The sequence below is a fragment of the Tympanuchus pallidicinctus genome, unplaced genomic scaffold (assembly GCF_026119805.1).
Source record: "Tympanuchus pallidicinctus isolate F22 unplaced genomic scaffold, pur_lepc_1.0 scaffold6, whole genome shotgun sequence".
NCBI lineage: Eukaryota > Metazoa > Chordata > Aves > Galliformes > Phasianidae > Tympanuchus > Tympanuchus pallidicinctus.
In genome coordinates, this window is record NW_026294780.1 from 44,672,791 (window position 1) to 44,700,185 (window position 27,395).

General features: G+C 44.1%; 1 protein-coding gene across 1 annotated transcript in view; it reads left to right on the plus strand.

Moving 5' to 3' along the window:
* Positions 1-211: 211 nt before the first annotated feature.
* The window catches only part of SETDB2 (SET domain bifurcated histone lysine methyltransferase 2), a 36,952-nt gene continuing 9,768 nt past the window's right edge, over positions 212-27,395 (plus strand). Inside the window, exons 1-18 of the mRNA XM_052705661.1 lie at positions 212-449; positions 1,138-1,197; positions 4,214-4,336; positions 5,381-5,446; positions 6,223-6,325; positions 6,978-7,544; positions 9,507-9,629; positions 10,395-10,564; positions 10,945-11,164; positions 12,892-12,976; positions 14,140-14,248; positions 15,052-15,377; positions 16,466-16,554; positions 18,432-18,548; positions 22,643-22,811; positions 25,412-25,554; positions 26,092-26,196; positions 26,289-26,424. Of these exons, the coding sequence (XP_052561621.1) occupies positions 434-449; positions 1,138-1,197; positions 4,214-4,336; positions 5,381-5,446; positions 6,223-6,325; positions 6,978-7,544; positions 9,507-9,629; positions 10,395-10,564; positions 10,945-11,164; positions 12,892-12,976; positions 14,140-14,248; positions 15,052-15,377; positions 16,466-16,554; positions 18,432-18,548; positions 22,643-22,811; positions 25,412-25,554; positions 26,092-26,196; positions 26,289-26,424 (2,727 nt within the window). The 5' untranslated portion in view covers positions 212-433. The remainder of the gene's footprint in view (positions 450-1,137; positions 1,198-4,213; positions 4,337-5,380; positions 5,447-6,222; positions 6,326-6,977; positions 7,545-9,506; positions 9,630-10,394; positions 10,565-10,944; positions 11,165-12,891; positions 12,977-14,139; positions 14,249-15,051; positions 15,378-16,465; positions 16,555-18,431; positions 18,549-22,642; positions 22,812-25,411; positions 25,555-26,091; positions 26,197-26,288; positions 26,425-27,395) is intronic.

Below are 27,395 nucleotides of genomic sequence, written 5' to 3' on the forward strand. Positions count from 1 at the left end.
CCCGCTCCCGCGCGTTCCCATTGGCCAGCGCCGCGCGCACCGCGACCCCAGCCGCAACCAATAGCAACAAAGACACCCGCGCCATCTGCCGTGAGCGGCCCGCCTCCTCCGCGCAGCGATTCGCTCGGGCGGCCCGGCCCCTCTTTACGCGTGCGCAGAAGGTGAACCGCAAGGCAACGAAGACAGCTCGGCGCATGCGCACAGCGGGTGTCTGGCGCCCCCAGGCGGGTGGTGGCGGGGCAGCGGCTGTCTGGGGTACCGTTGAGTGAAGTAACGCGGGCTCGCCCCCACGCGTGGTCTTCGCCCCATGTCGGCCCCGCGCGGATGCGGGCGTTGGCGGGGCGCTCGCGGCCTGGCCTGGATGCCCTCGTCCAGCCGGGGCCGGACGGGAACACCTGCATGCCGCTCCCCAGCCTAAGCAGGGATCCGCGACATGGAGGGGAACCGAAGTAAGCCTCAGCGGTATGAATGCGTGTTTTGAGCGGTCGCTAAGCAGATCCTGTGAGAAACTTTGCCGCAGAACTTGTGAGATCTCGTGAGGAGCTTCGCTTTTTTCTCCTTTCTCGCTCGAACGAATGAAATTTCCGTGCCAGAGTCGAGGAGGAGCACGTGGGAATGTCGCTGTAATTGTTTGGTGCTGTGTCGTTGGTGGTCGTGGCCAGAAATCTGCCGCGCAGCTGAGAAATGCTTTCCTTTAGTGCTCCATCGAGTCTGCTGGGAAGCAGACCCAGTGCATTTCTGACCTAAAGAACCCACAACCTTTGGGCTTTTCCCTTTTGTGTAGCTTAATTGCAGTACGGCTGCATTAGTTAAAAAGGGCTAACAGGAGGCAGGGATTGCTCACCTGAGCACAACAGAAAGTGTGGCTCACCTCACAGCAGCGTCATGTTGTAGTGATGGTAATCTATGTGTGCTTGAAAAAAAAAAAAAAGCCTTCCCAATTTCTTTCACTTCAGCGTTCTTCTGCTCTGTCTTGTGTTTCTGTGTAGCTTTGAAAGCAGGAGCGTTTCACCACAGCGCTTTCTCTTGCAGTGTTCTCACTGATACCTCTGCTGATAACTGCCAACGCACCTTTTGGTGACAAGTGTTTTTATTTCTCATCTGAACTCATACTTGTCCATTCTGCACCCCTTGCAGTGCTGCGTGGCTGTCCTGAAGAGAAGAACCGTCCCACTTCCAGAAAAGGGACAGCTGAAGGTAGTGTAATTCAGACTTATGGAGGGAATGGGGAATATGGTGTTTGTCTGACACTGCTTGGAATATGAAAATGGTGACTGGATGGCAGCAGTTCCATCTTACATCGTGTACAGAGTCAGCACTATGGGTTTTTCATAGGAAACGGCCAAGTGTTTTTCTGGGGAACTCTGGCTTAGCCTGCTTTTTTTCTTGTTCTGACTTCATTCTCTTGCGCAGTACTGAAAGATACATGACCACAAAGACAGAGGGAAAAGAAAATCTCCCAGAAGCAATAGCCTCAGCCAGCTTTAGAAGTACTGCCACCAGCTGCTGGTCCATGCTCTGAGTCATCAGCTGGTTGAGACTGTTTTGAAGGCTGAGAAACTGAACACATTCTGTGTCTGTTCATTCCACGTCCTCCTGGCTGAGATCAACAAGAGCAGCTTTAACATTGAAGAGGAGATGAATGATGTGAACATCTGCTTCTTTGAAATTAAAATTATGCTGTGAATTTCACAGCTCTAGCTGCTGGAGTTTCAGGGCACTCAAGCATGAGAAGTGGGAGAAAGCCTTTTAAGTTGAGAGATATGAGCAGGACAGGCAGTAGTGATGTGGTCTGTTTGCTTTAGGCCTATGCAAGGTTAGAACTGACCCAGAAATGAAAGACTGTTCTGTCACCCATCATCTGAAGTGGACCTTCCACCACTGTTAACCATATATTGAAATTAAATCAAAGCTTCTGAAAGCAGGTAACAAATAATGGCAACAGTTTTGATCTTCCACAGTGGAATTTTTTAATGATATTTCTGAATATGTATTTTTTTAAAGAGGGATGTTACATATGCTTGTTTCCCAGTATTTTAAATCTGTGATACTGTTAGGCACAGCAAGAGGGTAGGAATGGCCCAGAGCACCAGTTGTCTCATTGACAGTGTGCTGTTCCAAGAGAGTTTGATATATGTATATACTTGCTATTGCAGTGAATACAAAAGCTTGTTAAATGTTGTTGAGTTAGTGCCAGATCAGTAATATTACAAAAAGTACTTTCCATGTTGCCTGTTTATTTTTAATAGTAAGTTTTTAACTGCTGATTATAGAAACATCTTGTGGTGTAGTGACAAAGGATTGTTATTTCCATGACCCTTTCAGGAGTAACTGTAAGCTCTGTACTGACACAGCGTTACTTGGCTTCTGTTGTACTGAGCAATAAAGTCATTCTTTGCTATGGAAAATAAAAACAACACCTTTTTGCAGGCCTTGCAGTAGTGCTGCATCTTCTGACAGCTGGAGGTGTCATTGTGGCACATCTGGCAGCCATAACTTGCTGTCTAAAAGTAGATTGTAAACACTGTGTGGTGACGGTGGGCTGTAGCTCTTGAAGTGGAGCGGGGGAAAAAGATTTACTAATTAACTGCTTCACAATTGAAGATGGAAATTGCTAACCAAAACAGAGGATGTGTTCCCTTTTCTAGCGTGGTCTGGTGACACACTGAGCTTTTTCTTTTCTTTTCGAAGTCCTTGCCAAAGATGCGCTGGTAGTGTTTTAATTGTTTTAATTAACAGGCTTAGTACCTCAAACATGTATTCATGGAAGAGAGGAGATGTGATAAACCATGATCTGATCAGTGATTTAAAAAAAAAAAAAAAAAAAAAGTAATTACAAAATGCTCTTTTAAATATTTGTAATGGAGAAAGGAGGCATTCAGGGCCAGGCTGGATGTGGCTCTGGGCAGCCTGGTTGGCAACCCTGCATGTAGCAGGAGGTTGAAACTAGATGATCATTGTAGTCTCTTTCAACTCAGGCCATTCTGTGATGTAAGAGGCATATTAGCTGCTGCAATTAATGCAAATAACTTGGTGCAATTGCAAATGCAAATAATTGCAAATAACTTGCAAATAATTTTGCAAATGCAATTGCAAATGCTGCAATTAATGCAAATAACTTGGTGAGCAAAATTTATCAAACTGCTTTTATCTGAAAGTGTGTTCAATGTTTAATCTCTAGAATGTTTACCAAAATACTGATGGGGCAGGATGGTAGCTAAGGAAGGTTTTGGCTGTGAGCTACTCCAAATGCCTTTTCTGTGGTAATATGTTCAGTTCTTTCCATTGAAAACATTCTCCTTTGTCATTTCTGAGTTTCAGTGATGATTAGGTGCCTACCTATGCAACCTTGTCCAGAGAGCCTGCTTTGGCATGGAGATTGGACTAGGTGATCTCTAGAGGTCCCTTCCAGTCCCTACAGTTCTGTGATTTTGTGATTAATTTATAGTGAAACTTAATGAATACTTAGAGAGAGGCTTCCAGAACACCCTCTGTTGATGTACTTGAAAAAGTATTTGAAGAATCATAGAATGGTTTGGGTTGGAAGGGACCTTTAAGACCATTTAGTTCCAACCTCCTGCTGTAGGCAGGGACACCCCACTCTAGACCAGGTTGCTCAAAACCCCATCCAGCCCAGCCTTGAATGTTTCCTGGGAAGGGGCATCCACAGCTTCTCTGGGCAACCTGTTCCACTGTCTCACCACACTCACAGTAATGAACTTCGTAATATTTAGTCTGAATCCACCCAGTTTAGGTTTAAAGCCATTTCCACATGTCCTGTCATGGCATGACCTTATAAAAAGTCCCTCCCCAGCTCTCCTGTGGGCCCCCTTCAGGTACTGGAAGGCTGCTAGAAGGTCCCCCCAGAGCCTTCTCCAACTCCCTCAGCCTGTCCTCATAAAGGAGGTGCTCCAGCCCTGATCATCTTTGTGGCTCCCTCTGGACCTGCAGCTCAATGTCAGAGAAGCTTCATGGGCCATCAGAAGTCAGTTCATCATTATTGTTTCACTTTCATGCTCAGGGTTAGAAAATAGGCTTATGAAAGTTTAAGCCTACAGTAAGAAAAACACATCTTACCTGATCTTTCAGAAGTACTAGACCCCTGCTTCCCACCAATGTGAGTGGGGGCCTTTGAAAAGTCCAATAAGAGCTACTCATGTTTTTAGATTTCTTGGAAGCTGTGCAGACTTGTGAATGCCAGCTTGTATTTCAGGTGATTTGAAGGCATTTTGGACACAACTGGAAAGTAGAAGAGTGGATCTCATATTTGAGCAGGTGCAAGAAGTACTGCTGCTGCTAAAGGAGAAGATCAAGAATGGAACTGCCACAAATCAAGGTTTGAAATCCTTGTAATCATTCAGCAGGACTGTGAATGATCTGCAGTCTGATTTGAAGAAAAACGGTTGTAATATTAGCAGAAAAATTTAGCAGCAGTTTGTTGTAAGAATGTCCCTGATTTTCATGGAACTAAATGTTCTTTATCTACATCAAAATCAGAAGATAAAGCTAGAGCAGTACACAGGTTTGGTTTTTAATTTTACTAGTGTTTTAATTTATAAAAATATTTCTTATTGTTAAATCATCCCTGTAAATCTAATCTTCACATCTCGCTGCTTCTGTGCAAGAAAGTGTGTAATGGTTTAAGATGCTTTCACACTCTTTATTACAATGCTTGTTTTAAATTGGTACTGGATTTTTGGGGGGGTTTACTTGAGCTCCTTAATCTTGGTTTTATGACAAAATGTTACAGAATTGCAGAGCTAAAGGTTGAATTTGAATCTCCAGGTATTGGTATGAATCTGTGCCATACTTAAATTTTTATTTTCCTTTGTTTTGTTCCAAACTAAAATACTACTGTGAATTTTACTGACGTTTGTCTGCCAACTTGTGATATTTGTTGCATAGGGTTGAGACAGAACTGGTCATCTCTTCGTCGTCTTATTATCTGAAGACCACATCCAGCAATTCAGGGGTAGCATTAATTTGCTCTGACAAGATCCTGTCCTTAGCCAGAAGATGGTCAGTCTGGTGACAAAAGCAAAGAGAATCTTGCACTGATTCGTGCTTACACAAATTGCTGCCTCTGAAAACTACTGGACTTGTGTTTAAAAGCATTCCAGCAGCTTTCTGGAAGCGAGTGGTTGTGCAGTGCTCCTTCAGTTACTGATGTGAGCTGTGACTGTGTTGCTTCTCCTAGGTGTGTCTGTTCAGGACTGTAGCAAAAAGTTAATTACAGTGTCTGTGTTACAGTGCTCTGTATCAGCACAGTGAGGAAACATGTCTAGAGTTTAGCTTTCTTTTTCCTTCTAGCAGTGATGACTATCATTGTCCCTATTACTATATTGCACTTCATATCTGTTTCTGTTTTGTTTTTATATAGAATGCTGGCAGGCTTGGACACTGGTAAATGAAGCTGATCTGGGTGATCTTTTAACGTTGACAAATGGTAAGTGCATCTTAATTGCATTTATTTGCTATGTAGCTTTAACTAGTCTCACCAGAAGTTTGTTTCCTGATGTTGAAATCAATAAAGTAGATGTCAGGAGCTTGTTAGCAGTGCAAGGAGAAAAAATGATTATTTCCTCTGCAGTTACTGAACTGCAGACATTCATCTGGGTTTGTACTTCTGTTGTTTGTGTGTGTGTGGCTTGGACCAAGTGAAGTTAGAGATTGCAGTAAGAAACACTGATAAGCCTGAGCTAAAAACCAAAGTTGGCTTGTACAATATTCCCCTCATGGCAATACCCTGCCAGCACTTTACCTCAAAGAATGAAGACAAACCTGTATATGTTTCCTGTATCTTACCTCTGTGCAGTTTGAAAGCCTCATGGAAGCCTTTAATACTCAAATCACGTGATGGCTGGTGAAAAAGCATAAATGTTGGCAGTGTGTTTCTGTCTCAGATTTGTGCATGTACACTTATATTTTTCTCCTGTGGGGAGAAAGAATGGTAGGGGGAGGGAGGATGGGGAGAAGTAGCAGAGAGAGAAGAGTGTGTGTGAGCTTCTCACCTATGAACCTTAATGCAAACACTTCATTCTGTATAAGTGCAAAAACATTTATTTCTAGGAGGGTGCTTGTTAGCATGCTTTGTTAACTGTAGTTCACAGCAATGCATTACCTTTATAGCGTTTTGGCAGCTATCTCTTTAGTAACTAAATTCAATTATAGATCATTGAAATGTGGACCGTTGAGGTTTTGCTTATATCCCAATTTTTTCAGTAAATGATGTTCTTGATGAAGGGGATACAAAGGAACCCAAACCTAAATCACAGCTTCCTGTTAGAGATGACAACAGTGGAAATTCTGTAGAGGGTTCGCACAGGTCAGTGTATTTATTTCATACTTCCAGAATGGCAAAGCTCATTACTGTACCTATCTTTACTGAATTAGAGAGTTCTTAATCTCTCTGTATTATTTATATATTCATTGATTTTAAAATCAACTTTGAGTCCTGACAATTTTCAAAGTAAATATATATATTTTTTTTAATTGACCCATATGGAAAAGCTGAGGTTTTAAGCAGACTTATCTAATATACCACGTGAAAGCCTTGCAGGATAGAACATCTGTTTTGTTCTGAATGAAGATCCATGATTATTAGCAGGATTAGCAGTGCTGGCACTTGAAAGTTTTAAGTTCAGTTCTCAAGCTTTCACAGACTGTGAAGATCGTTATTAAGGACACGACTTCATTTTCATAATTAGCCTTGGGAGCTGATTTGGAAGATGAAAAGTATGGTTCTTTTTTTGTTGCTGTCACTTGTTTGGAATGGCACTGTGCATGTCTGCATATGGTGTCAGAGATGTTAGGTAATGCAGGCAGGCATTCAGTAAAACCCTTGGCTGCCTTCAAGCTTTCCTACGCTAATAATGCTGAGCCACTAGAAGACTGGCTGGCTGCTTACTGATCATCTGAGATGCTGTTCTTTTCTGACTTTTTTTTTTTTTTCATTCTCTCTCATTCATTCCTATCAGCAAAAAGGAGAAGATTGAAAAATCAGACTCGGGGAGTGAGGAAACATCGAGTGAAATTCAACGTGCACCTTTGAATCGCAGGTATCGGATCCACAAGTGCTCCAGTGCGTGTCTCTCCAACAGAGCAGTGAGCTCCTACAAGGGTGAAAATCCTCTGAAGATACCAATACTGTTTCACTTTCAGAGACGCCATGCGAAAGCAGACTGCCTTTCAAAGTCACTGGATGTGCATTACAAAGCTCCCTGTGGCAGAAGTCTGAGAAGTTTTCAAGATGTTCAGAATTATTTGTTTGAGACAAAATGTGATTTCTTATTTATTGATCACTTCTCTTTCAACACATACGTCCTGTTGGGCAGGAACATTGTAAATCCAGAACCCCTCGTGTTTGATCTTGATATTAGCAATGGAGCTGAATCTGTGCCTATTTCCTTCTCTAATGACATTGATCGTGCCAGGTTACCTTATTTCAAATACCGGAGGGCATCGTGGCCTCGTGGATATTATCTCAACAATTTATCCAGCATGTTTCTCGATTCATGTGACTGCACGGATGGCTGCATCGATAGGTAAGTTGAAGAATCTAATCCCAGACAAACGGTGCTTAATGTGTCAGTATTAGGGTGGTGTTGGAGGTGTGAAGGTGCACAATACCAAGCAGTGCCAAATGATGAAGGAACAACTCTACATGGATGTCTGCAGTAGCTGTCTTGTGCCACGGTGTTAACTGAAATCACTGTGTCTTTGTCTTCTCCAGAAGGTGGGGGCTCCACCTACTCAGCCTCTGGTACAGGGAAGGAAGCAATCAAGATGTGGATTACGATGTTTCTTTATGTTTATTGTCAGACATGCAGTGCTTCTCCTTTAAGTGGAGGAGGAAAGCAGATCTCGTGGTTTTAGGAAGGGAGTGGGAAAGGGAGAGAGTTGTGCTAGCAGATGGCGGCTTATTTTTCTGGGAGGCAGGGAAGGTTCCTGTGTGATAACTTCTGCTGCAGTTCCTTCTGCAGGATGATATCCCTCAGGGTTGGGATTTGACAGCCTAGAGAGGTCAGGTAGTTTGGGTCATAGGTCCTGGAGAAAAGAAGGCTGTGGGGTGACCTCATTGCAGCCTTTCAGTACCTACAGGGAGCCTACAGAGGGGAGGGGAATCAACTCTTTGAAAGGGTTGATATGTGTAGGACGAGGGGAAATGGTTTTAAGTTGAGGGAGGGGAGATTGAGGTCGGACATCAGGGGGAAATTCTTTACCCAGAGAGTGATGAGGTACTGGAACAGGCTGTCCAGAGAGGCTGTGGATGCCCCATCCTTGGAGGTGTTGAAGGCCAAGTTGGATGGTCCCTGAGCATTAAACGTGGAGGTTGGTGGCCCTGCATGTGGCAGGGGGGTTGGAGATTCATGATCCTTGAGGTCCCTTCCAACCCTGGCCATTCTGTGGTCACAGATTCTGTGATAAATTACTTAGAGCAGAGGAAGAAATCTCCTTTTACAGTCTCTACATTCCATCCTTTCCTCAAGAAATGCTGTGAAACACTGAGGTCACACAAGAAATTTACATTCTGGACTGTTTCAAATGGTGTTGCTCATTGTAGTTGACTTCTAAACCCTGCTAACTCCGGACTTTGTTTAAATCTGAGAAACTGCCACAGTTAATATATGTGAGTTCAGTTTTCTGCTCACCTGAGGGGTATTTGTCTTTTACTTGGTCTTTGCCTGCAGGTATTAATCTTGGATTGAATGTATTTTGTATAATTGACAGCTAAAGGACATGCTCATATTGCTGTGCAGTATAACTGCCTATGACCCTGCATAGAGAATCATCGAATCACTGAGGTTGGAAAAGACCTTCAATATCATCCAGTCCAACCATCCACCTATCACCAATAGTACTCACTAGCTTGAAATAGAACAAGATTTCAGTAACTCAAATTGCTTAGTTTTAGCTGGGCAGCAGAGAACAGCGAGCACATAGCATGCTCCTTCTGTGTGTTGAACCTCACCAAGACCTGAGATGCTTTCGATGTGTAGTTTCAGGGTTGAGATTTGGCTAATTGCAGCGAGTCTTTGGAGCAGTCATGGCTTCAGATGGTGAGGGTCAGCATTACTGCTGGAGTTCTCCAGTTGGTAGTGTGGAATTATTCAATTCTTAGGGCCTGGAGTGAGAGGAAGGTGATGAAGTAGAGGCTAACAGACTGTGCCAGAACAGGTGATTTTCTTCCCTTCCTTCAATCCATTTGACAGTGTCCTGTTGGCAGTGATTGCTGTCACATGTCAACTTTTTGTGTGTGCCTTTGCAGAGGCTGGCAGAATGGAGAGCAGGGGGGACATGATTTCTGTAAGCACGGATAAGCAGGCGAGAGACAAAGAGGAGGATGGGGCACCTGAAATGACTTTTTGGAGCAGAGGTGGAAAAAATGATCAAATAGTGCACTTGTGTTCGTATATAGTCAAGTACATTTTAAATTATCTAGATGTAAGCTTGATTTACTCTGCTCCAAATACATTCTGATTTTTATACGACGTTTTATTTTCTAGGTCCAAGTGTGCATGTCTGCAGCTAACTGCAAGAGGCTGCCGTAGTAAAGTTTCTCTGTCTCCTAATACTAAAACGTCTCGTGGATACAGTTACAAAAGACTGGAAGGACCTGTTCCTAGTGGGTAATAAAGACAGAGCTGTTTTGTGTACTCTTTACAACTGTATTGTCTTTGAATTACTGAAACCTTGATTTTTTTTTTGTCAGTTTTACTAATTGATAAGAATGATTTTTACAGAAATAATTAATGTGTCTTGAATAAGAGATGAAAAAACACTTTTGTGCTGCAGATACTACAGTTTTCACATCTTAATTTGAGGCCCAAGAAGAGTAACCTGGTTTAACCAGTATTACCTGGTTTAGAAGCTCAGGGACTCCTTGCCCTTGTACTTGCTCATTCTTGCTATCAGTGGTAAGGAAACCTGCCACAAGGAAAGGAGAGCTATTGCAAGATCTATTGCAAGACCATCACAGCCAGTATCAGTGTAAGAACACACAAACAAATGTAAAAAAGCACAGGTTGAATTCTTTTAGTGTCATTTGGTTAAATCCTGAACTCCTGATAGCTGCAGTGAGGTCTTGGCAGACAGGTTGTCTTTACAAAGCCTCTTCCAATAGAATCAGCTGCCTCTTTAAGATTTCTGCATGTCTGACTTTCTTCTGTAAAATAAAAAGGTAGCTTTTATTTTTTGTCATCTTATATCAACATCTGGCTGATAAACTCTTGAAATTGTTGAGTCAACAGTCAAGAATGTCATGAGTTTTGGAGCAGTGCTGTGCAATCAGTTTTAGCCAGGCTCTTTGTCTTTTCAGCCTTCTTTGTACTCGGGAGTGAAGTTCATACCAGCAACTTGACTTTCCCCTGTTTTATTTTGCTTCATCTTGACAGAATTTATGAGTGTAGCGTGTCGTGCAGATGTGACAAGATGATGTGTCAGAACAGAGTTGTGCAGCATGGCATTCAAGTTCGGTTGCAAGTGTTCAACACAGAGAAGAAGGGTTGGGGCGTCCGCTGCCTGGATGATATCGACAAGGGGACGTTTGTTTGTACTTACTCAGGTAACAGAAGATGACCTGCGGAAGACTTACAGCATAACTTTTACCCCCCCTCTGTCCTATGCCATGGAATTTCTTTGAGAAGCAAGCAGGGAAACTTGAAGTTGGGAAAGAAGTGAGCCTGTACCACCTGAACTTGCAGGTGATCAGACTGCAAGATCAGGATTCCGCAGTGTGATGGTGCTATCTGGAGCAAAGCCTGTCTCACCTACATTTTCCCTCACAAGTCTCTGCATCCTGTGCAAAGGGTAGTTTTCCTTCAGTATAGGTGCAAGGTATTGTTTTCCCAAATAATTCTCTTGCCTTTAATACAAGTTTGAGCTAGGATGCTGTGTATGACCCAGCTTAATAAAGTAACAATTAATTATATTTTTTTCTTCCAGGCAGGTTAATGAGCAGAGCTGAAGTTCAAGAGTTGGGAGGTGCTGATCGAGACTCGAAAGAGGAGAGCGCTGTGAATGACAGAGGGCAGAGCTTTCTTCCCAAAAAAAGAAAACTGGACTCTAGCTGTTCAGACTCAGAGATTGAACTCGTGCACACTGGCAAAGAGGATATTCTTGAGCAGCAGGAGCCACCTGGTGATAATGAAAGTGAATCAGCTCTGTAAGTTCACTGAATGTAAAACAGAATATTCTGTTATTCTAGAATGTCTTCTATAAAACATGCACTAGAATTGAGTGTTGTTTCTTTTACTTTTTCAACCTTTTAACTCCTGGTTGTTGGTTTTAGTGGGTTTTAGTTATTCCTGTGTACTGATTTTCCTCATGACATGCATCTCTTGGCATTTGTTAGAAATCCCACTTGGCTCCTGAGTGTCTTGACCTCTTCAGGGCATGAATCATTGTGCTAACTTGAAAAGAAAGAAGCAATTAAAAACATACTTGATGACACTAGAGGATCTGATAATAAATTAGCCACTAACTGTACTATTCTTTGCTTCCATCTCTAAACCTTTTCTTCTTTGTCCCTTAATGTGCTCTGCTAGGACTTAACCTTGCCAGGTAGGAGTCTGACAGTGCCTTGCTTTTACAGGTGTTGTTGCAATACACAGACATTGTTACCTTCATTAGGTCTCATAGCCTATCAGGATTCCTGAAATAAAACTACTGCAAAATAATAATGTGGCTTCATCAGTAGCATACTGCGGTCTCTTTCAGAAGAACACCAGGAGCTTGTTTTCTTCAGTTTTCTGCTTTGCTTTGCTTACACTTTCCTTGTAATACCTGTAAGTAATTGCAAATACTTGTTTTGTGGGGAAAGGCTGTTGTAGATCTTTGAGAAGCACAATGACATCACAAACAGGAACTTTAAAACAAATACCTGCCAGTATGTTCTCACGTTTTGGTATCTTGGAAACCTAACAAATTAATAATTTTGTGAATTATAGATGCTATAATTCTGTTCACAAGATGCTATTTCTAAAAGATTCTTCCCCTATAAATTGTAGGGAAGAATATTTTTGTATTTGTGATTACTGTACAGCTACCTTCCGTCTCATTCATTTCCCTTTCTGAGAATAAAAACGTTTCACATGGGAGATTTATGAAAATTGAACAGAGAGAAAGAATTTGTTATTCCAACTCTTAAAAAATAAGAAATCTTTAAAGAATAGAACTCTTTGCCATTATCAGTAGCCCAAAGAAATATCATCATGGTTGGTTTGGTTTTTTTTCATGGAAAGAAAAACGTATGTTTTAGGTTGAATTTTTTACTGATAAAGAGCTGTTACTTATTGCTTGATGTTACACAGATGCTCAGATTAGGTTTAGGCTGGTATTTTCTACTGCATTCTAAACATAAGTGTGACTTTTGATGTTTTAGGGATATACACCAAACACTGCTTCCCATCCTTCTTCACACTTTCACATCAGGAAAAGGTTGAGGTTCTTCTGTGTGAGAATGTTTTTTATATCTGCTGTTTACTGTCTCACCCTCTATTCTTTCTCCCCATTAAACTTATTTTGTTTTCCTGTTTGAAGCCACGGTGTCAAAACTATGGAAAGCAATAGCAGCAAAAAGGCAGAACTCTGTGTAGGTACTCTGTGTTGAGGTGATACAATAATCAAACAACAGCAAATTTGGTTCTCAGGAGCAGTGAAGAAGGATTTAAAACCAATTGCTGGTCTCTGTCAAAAAAAAGAAAAAGACAGTGTTTTATTCAAGTGCTGTTGAGAACTTAACCTCATTCTCCCATTCTTAAAAGTAGTTTGAGGTGAAAGTAGGACTACAGGCAGTGATCTGATCTTCATGAGCTAGAGGCTCTAAACCTGTGTTGTGAGAGTTATTTACGTGTCTGTCTTTTGCTGTTTCCCTTTGAACTTCCTGTACAGAATTCATCCAAGGAATTTGAATACTGCAGCTGTGAGAAGGCTTGGAACTAGAATAGCTGTTGTGGATAATCACCAGCTAAAAATGGTAATATTAATAAGTAGCTTTAAAAGATTAATATTCACTATGCTGAATGTATGTGTTAATTTGGACCTCTTAATCTCAAAAACGTTTTAAAAATCCTAACAATCTTTCATCATAAAATTATGTGGGGAAATGGCTTTAAACTGGAAGAGGGTAGATACAGATAGATATTAGGAAGAAATTTTTAGTTTGAGTGTGGTGAGACACTGGAACAGGTTGCCCAGAGAGGCTGTGGATGCCGCCTCCCTGGAAGCATTCAAGGCCAGGCTGGATGGGGCAGTGAGCAACCTGGTCTGGAGGGAGGTGTCCCTGCCTACAGCAGGGGGTTGGAACTACATGATCTTCAAGGTCCCTTCCAACCCAAACCATTCTGTGATTTTATGTCACACTGTGAGCTGAGCTGGAAGCTGTATCCTGTCCTTTCTCCATTATCAGCTGTTCAACTTCTTGCTGAGAATGGCACTAGTTACTCTCACAGCCTTCCTTTTTCCAACCTCACCCTCTGCATACACTCCAGTTATGAGTCTCAATAAAGGATTCTTCCCCCTCCACCTCCTTTGTTAAATAATTGCAACATAGGGAGTCTGAATGATAACATTTTTGTGATGTCTCCCTAGAAAATGATACAGCAGGGAGAGAGGAAAATCATGGGAGCAGTAACTTCATGCAGTGGCACAGTGAAGAGAATCTTACCTGCCCCAAGTGCAAAATATGTGCAAAGGAAGGAGACTGGTGTAAACTTACTCTACAGGTTTCATTGCACATTATATTTTCATGCTAAAATTTGGCAGTTTGGTTCTACTCCAGGGCTTCCATAACTGGTTTCTTTACTGTTCATTTTATTAAAACCACATACAAAGCATATTTGGGCTTTGGTTCAGCTTAACACAAAAACATTTAGACTAGTGAAATCTTTGGGTCTTAAGCACTTACATAAATATTATATTGAGTGGTGAGCTTCTTCCAAGTTGTTCCAAGGAATCATTTGAAATTAAGGTATGTGTTGCATTGCAGTAAAAGTTTGGACCTTTGGAACTCAGTGTCACGGTAGGTTTGAAACTTAAACCCTGGAGTCTTAGAATCTGTTTACTATCCTTTGTTGACCCAGAGTTGCATACAGCAAAAATACATCACAACCTTTTCCTTATTTTTTGTTTTCTTTAAAGGAGGTTGATACTCTGGTGCACAGTGCCAGCTCAGATGAAGATAATGTTTCTCAGCCTCAGCATTCAAGCAAAACAGAACTGAACAGTGGAACAAACAAAGAAAAAGAAAGTAGGTTTGTAGAGTTACAAACACTGCGCTCTTAGCATACTTGTGCCCCATCATCATGGGATAGACTTAAAATGTAAACAGTGATCTTGGTGTTTGTTGCAGGCCTGTTCTCAGGATAGAATAATGATGCTCGTGGGGTGCCTAGGCTGCTCTAGCAGCTCAGCAGTACAAAAGTTATTGCTGCCCTGCATATCACAGTGCATTAACTAACACAGGATGCTATTTTGCCTGCAAAGTCGACCTTGGGGCACATTAAACAGTTCATAAAATTGTTTCTCAACTACAGGGCAGCTGTGGGAAATACTATTTCGAAATATACACAAAATAATGTTGTGTCATACCCACTATTTGTAGCAGTCAACAAAAAAGGATACGTGGGGAATTGCAGGGTTGGGAGCATTCAACCTTGGGAAGCAATGTGAAACTGGTGTTATTTGCACGTGCATCTTGCTTCTGTCTTCATTACAGTTTGTGATTCTCTCAGAAATTAAAGTAGAGTATGAGGAAGAAAGGCTTTGTGGAAGAAATGATTTTGGAGTGGGATTTGAGAGGAAGGGAGGGAGTGGGTCACTCGTGGGAAACATAAGCAAAAGCTTTAGGCACTGCAGCAGGAGGTGTAGTGATCTGCAGCACAAGTGGTGAAAGGTGTTTGAGAGGATAGTTATGACTTTGCAAATGGTAAGGAAACCACGTGCACTTTGGGGAACAAACAAAGATGGATGGACAAGAGTTTGGGGCCAGACAAGGGCTTTGGCTTCTGCTTTAAACTAATGTTGGGAGGTAACTTGGACATCAATTGACAGGATCCATCCAGAAGCAGAAGGAAGAAGATCTGGTGGAAGTTGGACAGACGGAGCCTGCAGAAATGGGCAGTGCAGAATGCAAAAGGAAGAGTCTGTCTCTGAAGGCTGTTGCCTGTGGCAGATTGGATGTGCTGAATGATAAATGCGTTGTGAAGCCCTCCACACCACAGAAAGCTAACTGCAAAGAGGAAGCTCACAGACAGTCAAAACAAGGCATATTTTGTGTGGATGCAGACGGTGACAGGACGTTTCTGAGGAATGCTAATGATGAAAATGTCTATGTGCTAGATGCCACAAAAGAAGGAAATGTGGGTCGTTTTCTTAATGTAAGTAAAAACTTGCACGTGTTCTTTTACTCGCTTTAGCTTAAATGAGTAATGTGTTTTCATGAGCCAGAAAGGTTTTCCAGAAGTCTGTTCTATCATAACCCAAATACGTGGTTGGTGTGTGTGAAGGCAGTGTGGTGCTCCCTGCACTCTGAAGTGACAGGACAGCAGATTGGCCCGTGCCAGCTGTGAGGGCTTACATAAGATGTGTGGCCTGTAGGTTTTGGCAACACTGGGTTTCAGAGTGAAATGTTCCCAAGTAATGAGTGACACTTTTTTCCTGAATTTTAGAATATGATTTTGGGAGTGTGGGGTATCTAGAGATCAAATTATGCATTGTACTGAGCCACAACCCTTCTCCCAGCTTCGCTTTTTATTCCCAAACCATTGTAAGTTCTGGCTTATGCTGGTTTAAAGTAAGTGCTGTGATATTGTAGGAAATTCTTGAATAGGACTAAGCTGTAGAAAAAAGTCATACTGTCAGATACCTGGTTAGTAAGTCTCTCAGCTTCAACTTAACCAGAGATAGCAGTGATTTCCAGAGAACTTTCAACTAAGATGAATGCTTCACACACACCTGTACGCACTCAACAAGTAACTTATTTCTCTCTGATGGCATGGATATGTGTCCTACTGCAAAATCCTTGCATATATTTAAGTGTTACCTCCTTGCAGAGGTAGTATGGGGGTAAGAGTAGCAGTTCATCTTGCTGAAACCTTCCTTCATCCATGACCATGCACGTGTCCCTATTGCTTGCTCCACTGCCGTTGAGATGCATGTCATCTAGTGATAATTTGTGCCGCATCGTAAATCAAAGATGATTTCTCACCGTAAATCACTGGAGAACAGCTTGATAAAAGGGCTTTAATTTTCCTAACAGAGGGTACTTTCATAGTATGATGGAGATGATACGTTAGAGACATGGCTAACCAAAACCAGTGGCAGTGCATTAAGTAACAGCAATTGTGTTGACTGGAGTAGGGGAGGAAGGAGCTTCTTGTAGCAGTGACACACCTGACACAAAATAGAATCTTTAGTGCAGGACCAGGTGTTTCACTGTTTCTAATTCATGTATTTTGTTTCACAGCACAGCTGCTGCCCCAATCTCTTTGCACAGAGTGTGTTTGTGGAGACTCACAACAGAAGTTTCCCATGGGTTGCTTTCTTCACAAACAGGTGAATTTTTCAGAATTTTAATGTTTGTTCAAGGCACGAGGGAAGAAAATCATGCTGAATTATGAAGGAAAAGTTATGCCAAGAGTGCAGCTGTTTACCCGCATGAAACCATAAAACTGGCTGCTTGCGAGTGGCTTTTCATTGTGCACTGAAGACTGAAGTAAAAAATCTGCTTGTCACTAAAAGTTTTTTATTTAGTTTGCACTGAAATGTGATGTGGGGTAGCTTGGTTTTGGTGCATCCATTTTGGTTATCATTAAAGCTAGTATTTCCACTGAAGAGTAGGCTTAACTCAGCGTGGTCATTTTAAAAGCCGTGGTTGACTGGTCTGAGTGTTGTGTCCCAAAGAGTGGCCAGCAGAGCTGTGGCCTTTAGGGCAGAGTTGGAGCCTACAGAATCTTAAATTTCATACATTTTCTCTGCGGGCACCAAGCTGACTCCAAACCTTTTCTTCACAGCTGCCAAGATTAGCAAGGTTCTGCATAGTCAGACTTGCCTTGGGAATGTGGCAATGGGGTTCTCGAGTGGAAACTTCCTCTGAAAGCAAAAGGTGTGGTGATCTCCTACCAGATGTCAACAGGGGGAGATGCAGATTGCAGGTGCTAGCGAGACAAAAGAAGGCCACAACCAAACCCAGGAAGGAAAATATGAGCTATGGGAAGTTAGTTATGCAGAAGAAAGGATTTATTTTAGACAAACCTGAGGTACACAGATACTCTGTGGAGCCTTGCAGCCGTAGGCCCAGCCCTTGATCCTGTGCTGATGCATGCTGTGGATTGCTCTGTGGGGGTTATGAGAACTCTGAAGACAATAGTTTGAAACAAGATTTTGTTTTAGCTGGAATCTTCCTTCTTCAGGTAGTCAATAAAAAACTGTGTAATGGGGATTGAGGCCAAAGGGCAGAGGCAGTAGTGGTCAGCAGAAGGCAGTTAAGGGGGACAGTTGAAGAAATGTTCCCCTGGCTTGTCCTGTTGCTTTGTCAGTCACCCCTTTGCAGTTTTTCTACCTTAAGGACTGCATTTGAATCATTGAACTTCATTTTATATATTCTGTAATTTATCCAGCCACAATTTAAATTATTTGATATTTCTGACTTCCAGAACATCCTGAGGCAACAAGTCTCGCATTACAATTATGCTCTGCTTGATAAGTTCTCATTCACTTTATTTTCAGCCTGCTGCCTGATAATTCATGGGGTTTCCCATATCTTACCCTGTGAGAAGTATCACACAATTACTCTTCTTTACAGTACAAGTATTTTATCGCATTTTCCCTTCGTTGTACCTCAGCGCCTTGGTCTCTATTTAATTTGGCATTCATTTTGAACAGTCAGTTTCCTGCATAAGAAATTACTTCTCTTTCACATACTTGTCACAGCAACTGGTTCTTGAAGATCTTGTGCTTAACTTCGAGTCCTGGGCTTTGTGCACGTGTGCAGTGCAGTTGCACTAAAAGCTTGCTTGTTAGACTGAAGATGGTAACCTTCATCACCACTGCACCTATGGAACTGTTTGAACCCCAGTGATTTGCTGTGCATAGTAAAAAGAACAAAGCTGCCCATGCTCTCATTTAGATGTATTCCCAAAAACCTGGAAGTTAGAATGGGTTGTTTAGAACCTGACTCTATCAGGCTGCTTGACAAAACCTTAATTGCTAGGTACAGGTATTTGCACTCCTCATAGTTCTAGTAGGGAAGTCAGCATTCCTTATATCTCTTGGTGCCACTCCTTGTATCTCTTGGTTCAATCTGAGCAGGCTGCCTGTGCAATGCTTTTGCCTCCATATGCGTTTGGATTTTGCTTGTGAGTTGCTGGTGACAAATTGTAAGCACATTACTGTTTCGCTTAAATAAATTGACCAGGTGTTTTATTTCTTAGGCATGTGAAAGCTGGAACTGAACTCACGTGGGATTATGGATACGAAGTTGGAAGTATGCCAGAGACAGAGATTTCCTGTTGGTGTGGAGTTCAGAAATGCAGGAAGAAAACCTTATAGAGCAAGCTTTTCTACTGTCAGCACCTCGTGTACATAGAGATTTATGTGCTGTAAGGGACTGGATGCTGAGCAGTACAGTTAAATCTGTGGTGCTAATTACACTGAACAAAAATGCCTTTTATCTGATAACTTTTTAAAATTTACATTTAAATGTCATTTTTATAGTTTACATGGATAAAGCTGGTTGTCACAAAGACAGGCATCAAACTTGTCCTACGTGGTATTTTCTGTGCTCCTAAGCTTTCTCCCCACCTCCTCCCCCACATCCCTTCCCCGCTCACCTTTCATTTACAGGCTGGAAGAATTCATGCTTTTCTGCAGTTTGCAACAGAAATATGATGGATGTGCACAGCAATGGTTGATTGATGTTTTCTGTGCTCTCCTACAATGATGAATTAGCATAACTCAGTTTCCCGAAACTCGTATGAATGCAAGTCTGTCTGAGTGCTGAGAATTATTTAAATATACCTAAATCCAATGGATCTGGTGGGACAGTTTGTCTTGAGTAGTAATGAGATTAATCAGAACTTCTGCGAAGTAGTGATCGTGCTACAGGGTGAGCTGGGAAAGTCCTGCTGCAAGTGAGAGAAGTAATTACATCTTCCTTCATGCTTGTGACAGAAATTGCCCAGAGAAGTGGTGGATGCCCCATCCCTGGAGACAATTCAAGGTCGGGCTGGATGGGGCTCTGAGCACCTGATGGAGCTGTAGGTGTCCCTGCTCATTGCAGGAGAATTGGACCAGATGGCCTGTGGGTGTCCCTCCCCATTCAAATGATTCTTTGATTCTGTGAAATCCTTCAAGATCTGCTGTGCCTCATTTCAGTGCTGTGTCTGTAGTGTGTCAGAGGTGAGACACAGAAATCCTTGCTGTGTGGTCTGTTGGTAGGAAAGAAACAATTGTTTGATGACACTGTGTGCAGATTCAGGAGGAGGCTGTAAAATTGGTAGATCATAGAATCATTTGACTTGGAAAAGATCTTCAAGATCATCAGTTCTGTCAGCCTAACCTACTGTGTCCTGTTTCTAAACCATGTCCCTAAATGCTATGTCCACGACAACTGCAGGGATGGAGACTCCACCACCTCTTTGGGCAGTGCATTCCATGGCTTAACTGCCCCCTCCATGAAGAAATTCTTCCAGATGTCCAATACAAACCTCCCTTGGCACAACTTGAAGCCATTTCCTCATGTCCCATCACTCGTCATCTGAGAAAAGAGGCCAGCACTCTTCTCTCTGCAACCTGCTTTCAAATAGCCGTAGGGAGCAGTGAGGTCTCCCCTCTGTGCCCTCTTCTCCAGCTTGCACAACTGCAATTACTTCAGCCATTCCTCAAGGCTTCATTGCTTTCCTCTGCACACACTCGAACAGCTCTCCATTCTTTCAGAGAGAGGCCTAAAACTGAACGCTGTGCTTGAAGTGTGGTCTCACTGATGTGAACAAGAAGCAGCCCTAGATGGTTAGTAACGTGACCCCAGGAGATGGGAGATTTTTTTGTTATTACGTAATTTTTAGCACTGTTTTCCATGAGTTGATTTCATGTAGATCAAGTATGGGCTGCGTGACAAGTGCAGTATTGACTCTGCTTCTCTCACCTGCTGCACGAGCTCTGTTGGTTTGAAATGTGTGATATATGGTACATGAATCACAGAATGGCCAGGGTTGGAAGGGACCTCAAGGACCATGAAGCTCCAACCCCCTGCCACACGCAGGGCCACCAACCTCCACCTTTAATACCAGACCAGGCTGCCCAGGGCCCCATCCAACCTGGCCTTGAACACCTCCAGGGACGGGGCATCCACAGCCTCTCTGGGCAGCCTGTGCCAGCACCTCACCACTCTCGTAGTAAAGAACTTCCCCCTGACATCCAACCTCAATCTTCCCTCCCTCAACTTAAAACCATTTCCCCTTGTCCTGCTGTTATCTACCCTTGTCAAGAGTTGATTCCCCTCCTGTCTGCAGGCTCCCTTTAGGTACTGGAAGGCTGCAATGAAGTCACCCCTTCTCTTCAGAGTAAACAAGCTCAGCTCCCTCAGCCTCTGTGAACTTGTGCCACTTGGCAAATAAAATGCAGTGATTGCTGATGATAATATTTCAGCCTGCCTACTGGTGTGTGTGCCTGTGAAGGGCTGTGTTTTTTATTACTAAGCAGATACACACGTTTTCTTCTTTAATAATTAAGCTTGGGCTTCCTTTGTAAAACAACTTGTTAAATGAACTTGTTCACTGCAGAAGAAACATCTGGGATACTCGTGCAGTGCTGACAAATGTTTTCATTTTCACTGTCACGGAAAGCTCACACAAAGTATAAAATAATTGGCAACGTGTTTTTCCTATGGATTTGACTGCTCATTTAAATGAGTTAAATGTGTTTTCAAGGTGTAAATCAGCTTACATGTACTATGTTTCAAACCATAAGAGCATTGAAAATGAGACATAAATTATGGCAAGCTCAAGTCATGGCAAATAATTGTATGTATTTTGATACGCTGGCTGAACACAGTCCTGTGAGTAACAAAAAATAGGCAGCCATGCTTTCAGCAGGGATTTCAGGCCTACATCTACGCTACAAACTGCAAGAGAAGCAGGAGCCAGCTCTTGGCCCTAAGGCCCAGAGGCGAGAGAGGACTGGCTTGTGTCCATACAGCTTAGGATTTGTCTTCCTGTAGTTGGATTTGATGAAGTTCTGTGTAACTGTGGACAAATGTAGAGCCTGTGCCCCTAAGCTGTTGTTTTTTGGGTTTATTTTGGATACTTCGAACTTCACATTTGAATTTGTGCTGCTGTATTAAAGATTTACAGCCTGCTGGTAAGTCAGCACTGCTAGAAGCCTTTTAAACAAGTGAGGACGTAGAAAACACCTTTATGTCTCCAAGCTCACCTTGAATGTGGAAAAACAGATGGAAATGTCATTAAAAATCAAGGTGAAAAAAAGAAGTCTGTTTTACCATTCTTAATTTTCTTTCCTGGCTCAGTGGTAGGAATTATAGTGCAGGACTGGTGTGCAAAAGCTGTTCCTTGCTGCAGAAAATACATGGTCTGTGGGTCTGTGTCTATTTAGGAGCCTGCCATCAGTGTGAACGTTACACCAGGTAGCAGCATGGCATGGGGCTCTTGGGTTAGTTGCTTGTTCTCACGCTGCTCCATTTCTGTGTTTCATAGAATCACAGAATGGCCTGGGTTGAAAAGGACCACAGTGCTCATCCAGTTTCAACCCCCTCCTATGTGCAGAGTCACCAACCAGCAGACCAGGCTGCCCAGAGCCACATCCAGCCTGGCCTTGAATGCCTCCGGGGATGGGTGTCTGTGACCATGGCTGCCAGCATCACCAGCACTTCAGCAGAGTTACTGCGTAAAAACTGAAGTACTGAAGAAAGCAGAGGTGGAAGTGGCTGAGCCTGCAGAGCCCAGGAGCAGACGTGTAGGGATCCTTGACTGCCTGTCATGGATATGAAGGAGTGCTGACAGAACCAGCAGGAGGTTCCTGAGGTGGTGCCCTGCTCAGTACAGTGCTGGCACTGCCTGTGGGGAGGGAGGCTGTCCTGGTGAAGGGCTGGCAGTTGTGTGGCCCTGTGGTCTACGGGGAAAGGGTGTTAGCAGCCACTGTGCACGGCTCAGTGTAATGTTTGTACAGCAGGTGGTCCTAAATCAACTCTTTGAAAGGGTGGATAACAGCAGGACAAGGGGAAATGGTTTTAGGTTGAGGGAGGGAAGATTGAGGTTGGATGTCAGGGGGAAGTTCTTTACCGAGAGAGTGGTGAGGTGCTGGCACAGGCTGCCCAGAGAGGCTGTGGATGCCCCATCCATCCCTGGAGGTGTTCAAGGCCAGGTTGGATGGGGCCCTGGGCAGCCTGGTCTGGTGCTAAATGGGGAGGCTGGTGGCCCTGCGTGTGGCAGGGGGTTGGAGATTCGTGATCCTGGAGGTCCCTTCCTACCCTGGCCATTCTGTGATTCTCTGTGATTCTGCAGCCGGCGGTTCGAGATTCGAACCCCCGACCCCAGCTCTACCGCACCTAAAGGCGCGGGGATGGGCCGAGAGCCGCTCCTTTACCACGCGACCCTCCCGCCTCCAATCCCCGCCCGCTTCCGTACAGCAGCCAATCGGCCGCTCGAAGCCCCATCCCGTCGCCCCGGGCTGTTACTGAGCATGCTTCGCTGTGCGCCGGGCCCCGCCCGCTTCTGCGCGCTCCTCCCCCGCGTGGAAGCGCGGCGCCGTGCAGGCCGGGCCCGGGGGTGGCGGTGGACGGGAGCGGGCGGCCCGCGGTAAGTAGCGGCGCTGCGGGTCGGTCCGCGCCTTTCCGCCGGTCCCGCCGCACCGTAGGCACGGCAGCGCGTGGAACGAGGGTGTTAGGGAGTGGCTGAGGGCTTCCGGCGCTGCGAGGCCGAGCGCCTCGGGAGCGGGGGAGAGTCGGGAGCCGCTGAGGAGCCCTGCGGTTATCCCGTAACGTGGAACGGCTGTGAGAAGGGGCGGACCCGCCAGGCCGTCCAGCTGCTTCAAAAAATAGTGGAAACGTTTCCTGTGTGGCAAGCAGAGGGTGGGTTTGTTGTGGAAGCCTTGCGATGGGCAGCTGTGTTTGTGCTGCTGATGGCGCGGCGCAGGGCTGAGAGGAGCGCAGCGCTGTGCTGTGCTGCTGCTCTCATTGAGGGAGCTGCGCTTGTTCAGCTGGAGGAAAGGAAGCTGCGGGGTGACCTCGCTGCAGCTTTCCAGTACCTAAAGGGAGCCTGCAGACAGGAGGGGAATCAACTCTTGACAAGGGTAGATCATAGCAGGACAAGGGGAAATGGTTTTAGGTTGAGGGAGGGAAGATTGAGGTTGGATGTCAGGGGGAAGTTCTTTACTACGAGAGTGGTGAGGTGCTGGCACAGGCTGCCCAGAGAGGTTGTGGATGCCCTGTTCATCTCTGGAGGTGTTCAAGGCCAGGTTGGATGGGGCCCTGGGCAGCCTGGTCTGGTATTAAATGTGGAGGTTGGTGGCCCTGCGTGTGGCAGGGGGTTGGAGATTCCTGATCCTGGAGGTCCCTTCCAACCCTGGCCATTCTGTGATTTCCCACAAAGAACGGGTATGTGGTGACTTCTTTCTGTTCTTTGCATTGGCAGCACAACTCCACGTGCCTGATGTGAGCAGTGAGGATACTGGGATCAGGCAGCTCCTTGGATTCTCCTTACCCTGCCATGTGTGTGCTGGGGGCTTTTAGCGCCTCTTGTTCTGCCCAGCAAAAATGTGCTTTATCTCCCTGCACAGGTGCTCCCAGAGCTGCTTCTAGAAAGGAGATAGTTGGACCTATGAGTAATATTTCAAGGAAATATACTGTGGAATTGCACAATCACTGTGCACTGAGAAATGCTTTCATCCTCTTTTACTTTCGTTTACTGCTTTCTTCCATTTTGCTGCCGTTGCAACCACTGATAGGCGTGTTGATTCAAAACAGCACAAGGACCAAGCAGAGCAGTAGCAGGGGCACACAGCTGATTCATTCCCTTGGCTGCTTTCCCTCTATCTTCTGTTTCACAGCTTTATCATCTCTCCCATTAGTAGAGAAAGAGCCTTCAGCTCCTGGAGGTGACATTCACCTTAGGTTCTGAGGTAGCAAAGGTGAAAGTCACCTCTCAAAAGCCACAAAGGAAGTTTGCGACAGCAAGTTGTTTTGCTATGAAATCAAGGGTGAGAAAATCAAGCATTGGAAAGTGGTGTGTGGTCAGAAGAGCAGTCCTAACACTGATGCCTCTCATGCTGCCTGCTGCATCTTAGGGAAGGAACCGAGGGACTGCAACAGTTGGTTCTATCAGTGTGCTTGTAAGCAATCCAAAGTGTGTTTGGGATATTATGAATTCCTAAGGGGAAAATAAAAAGAAAGAATAGAGTGCTACTGTGCCTTTTTACCTCACTGTTTTGAAGGTCATTTTCTTCCTATAGGCTTGGGGAAGAGAGACTGAAGGAACTGGGGCTGTTTAGTCTGGGGAAGATGAGGCTGAGGGGAAAACCTTCTTGCTCTCTTCCAGTATCTGAAAGGTGCTTACAGTGAGAGTGGGGCTGGTCTGTTTTCACTGCTGACAGGTGACAGGACGAGGGGAAGTGGCCTCAAGTTGCACCATGGTAAGTTTAGGTTGGATATCACTTCTTTACAGAAAGGGCTGTTAAGCACTGGAATAGGCTGCCCAGGGAGGTGGTTGTGTCTCCATCCCTGGATGTGTTTGAAATCCGTTTGGATGTGGTGCTCAGGGACATGATTTAGCAGAGGGTTGTTAGAGTTAGGGTAGTATGGTCAGGTTGTGGTTGGACTTGTGGTTTGGATTTGATGATCTTTGAGGTCTTTTCCAACGTCAGCAGTTCTATGATTGTAGAAGAGAAGGGAGGTGGAAGTGACAGAGATGATCGAAGATGCAGAACAGCTTCTGTGCAAGGATTCTTCAACTTGAAAAGGGGGCAGCAGGAGAAAGAATGAGAGATCTGTGGTGTTGTGGGCCTTACTGCAGAAATGATGGTTTCTTGCTCCCTCACACAGAACACTTGAGGTGTAGTGAAACCAGTGGTTGTTCAGGCAAAATATAATTAAACTGGAGCTGAATTATGCCCTTAGCCTTTCCTTTCTTGCTTAAGAGCAGTTAGCTGGGTCTGCTGTTCCATGTAGCTGTGTGTCCAATTCCTGACAGCAGTCTGTAGCAGAGACCTAAGGAAGAGCATAGGGCCAAAGCAAAGCTGCTGTTGGTGGTGGGATGGTGAGCTAAGTGGGGCACTGGATGCAGGCTCGCTGCTTTTGCAGTGAGGATTGGCTGAGAGCTGGCCTTCCATTGCTTCAGAGTGCCTGTGAAGGCATTGGAAATACAAAGGCTGACCTTACCAAATATCTTTGGTTATCTTTCAGCACCAGGATTCCTCCTCAGAGCCTGTAAGGACAGCTGGGACTGCAGCCTCCAACTTCAGCATCTTGCCAAATTCCCAGGGCACCCAGAGACACCTCGTCCAACTGGGAGGACCAGGGCCTATGCATCTGCAGCGATTTCAGGTGTTAACTTGCTGTGAGAACTCTTCCCAACCATTCAAACACCATAAACATGCTTTTTAGTTTCCTTTTGTCGTTGTTTCTGTTCTGCTTCTAATTTTTCCATGGATTTCCATTTGTTTCTGTTGTCTGTTTATCTAATGCCTAAGTTTTAAGGCTGTTGTGATGATTACTGTATAGATAGTGTAAATCTGTCCCCATCCTACCTTGCTTACAAGGTACAGAAAGATGCTGGGGGGAAAAAAGAAATCAGGTATGCATGGAGGCTGAGTGACTTGCCTGTCATTAAGTAAAGTGGCAGAGCCGGAGGTGAAAAAAGAAATCCCCTTATGCTCTGGTGTTCTCATTGGAGACCTCCCCTTTCATAAAATAGATGGGATATGGAATTAATGGAGGCAGGAGTTGACTGCTGAAAGAGAGAAATATGTGCCCGATTTGCTGGGCTGTGAGATTTCCTGCTTATCTTGTACTTTTGTCGCTGGAATACTTCAAATCCTTTTTCTTAAAAATAACACCAGGCTGTTCTCACCCTTATTCTACAGAGCTCAGGGCTGTCGGCGGCGACGTCTCAGACATTTGGTGCATCTCACCTCATGGGAGTGGGAAACTGAACATTTCTGCTGTGGACTTGAAGGGAAAACCACAAAGTAAGACTGCATTGCATGGAGTGATGCTGTAAATAACTTGGAGGGGGGGAAGACTGTTCTGTGAAGTAAGTAAGTGGCTTGTTTTGTCCCAGTCTTCCTGTTCCAGGTGCTCTCCAGGCGATGGCCAAAATGGTGAGAAGGACGTGTGCCTTCTGTTCGGAAGGGGAGGCTGCTTCTATAATGTACGTTGCCAAAGAGCAAAATATTGCAGCTCATCAGAGTTGTTTGGTGAGTGGTTTTCAGCTGGGCAGTGCCTAGGGAGAGTGGAGAAGCACTAAAGGGGAAACTTCTACCACTTGTCCATTCTTATTATAATTCTTTTTGACTTTACAATGAACTCTGTCCTTTCTTTCTTTCAGTTGAAATAGGAAATATTCTCCAAGTTTATGATATCCTGCACAAAGGTGTGCTTCAAAAATAGCAGTAAAGATGGGTGCATCACTAGTCAGTCAAGAAGGGGCAATGGAAAATAGCTAGATCTGTGGTAAAACACATCTGTAAGAATTTTGGGGAGGAGGAGAGCACGGTTGCAGTAGTTTGGCACATTGCTCTTTGGTGTTTTCACATCTCTGTTCCTGGTCAGCGAGTGCATGCATGTCCTGGTCAGTTATGGATACATGCAGTCTGGCAGTAGAAATTCAGTCTTCTTGAGACACTGAATTGAGTGAACCATGTAAAAATATCTGTTAAGCTCTGAGTGTTCTGAGAACATTGTTGCTTTCTTGGCTGTCAAAATGCCTCTCTTCCATGCTGGTGTCTTGATGCAGCTGGTTCTTGGTGTGCAGAATCAGTTGCAGATGTCATATTCTCCCATAAGTGAGAGCTCCTTACTGCAGGAAGTGTGTCGGCTCCTGGAACTGCCTTCTGGCTTTCACTACTCCTGCCTTACTTTTCTACTAATTTTTCTGCAACGTTTCAAAAACATAATTAAGTGTTGGATGCTTGGTTTGAAATCGATTTTAGGGCTGTAAATGTTGTGTGAATGATTTTTATTTTTTTATTTTTTTTCTTTTCTTTACCTCTAAGCAGCAGTGTGCGCCTGCAGCCCGGAAGGCCAACTGTGTTCTGGGCTGCATTAACAAAGGGGTGGCCAGCAGGGAGGGGAGGTGCTTGTCCCCCTCTACTCGGTAGCTTTGTTTTATCTGTTAGTGATGGGAGGCTTCTATAAGCAAGAAACTAGAAAGAACAAGTAGTGATAG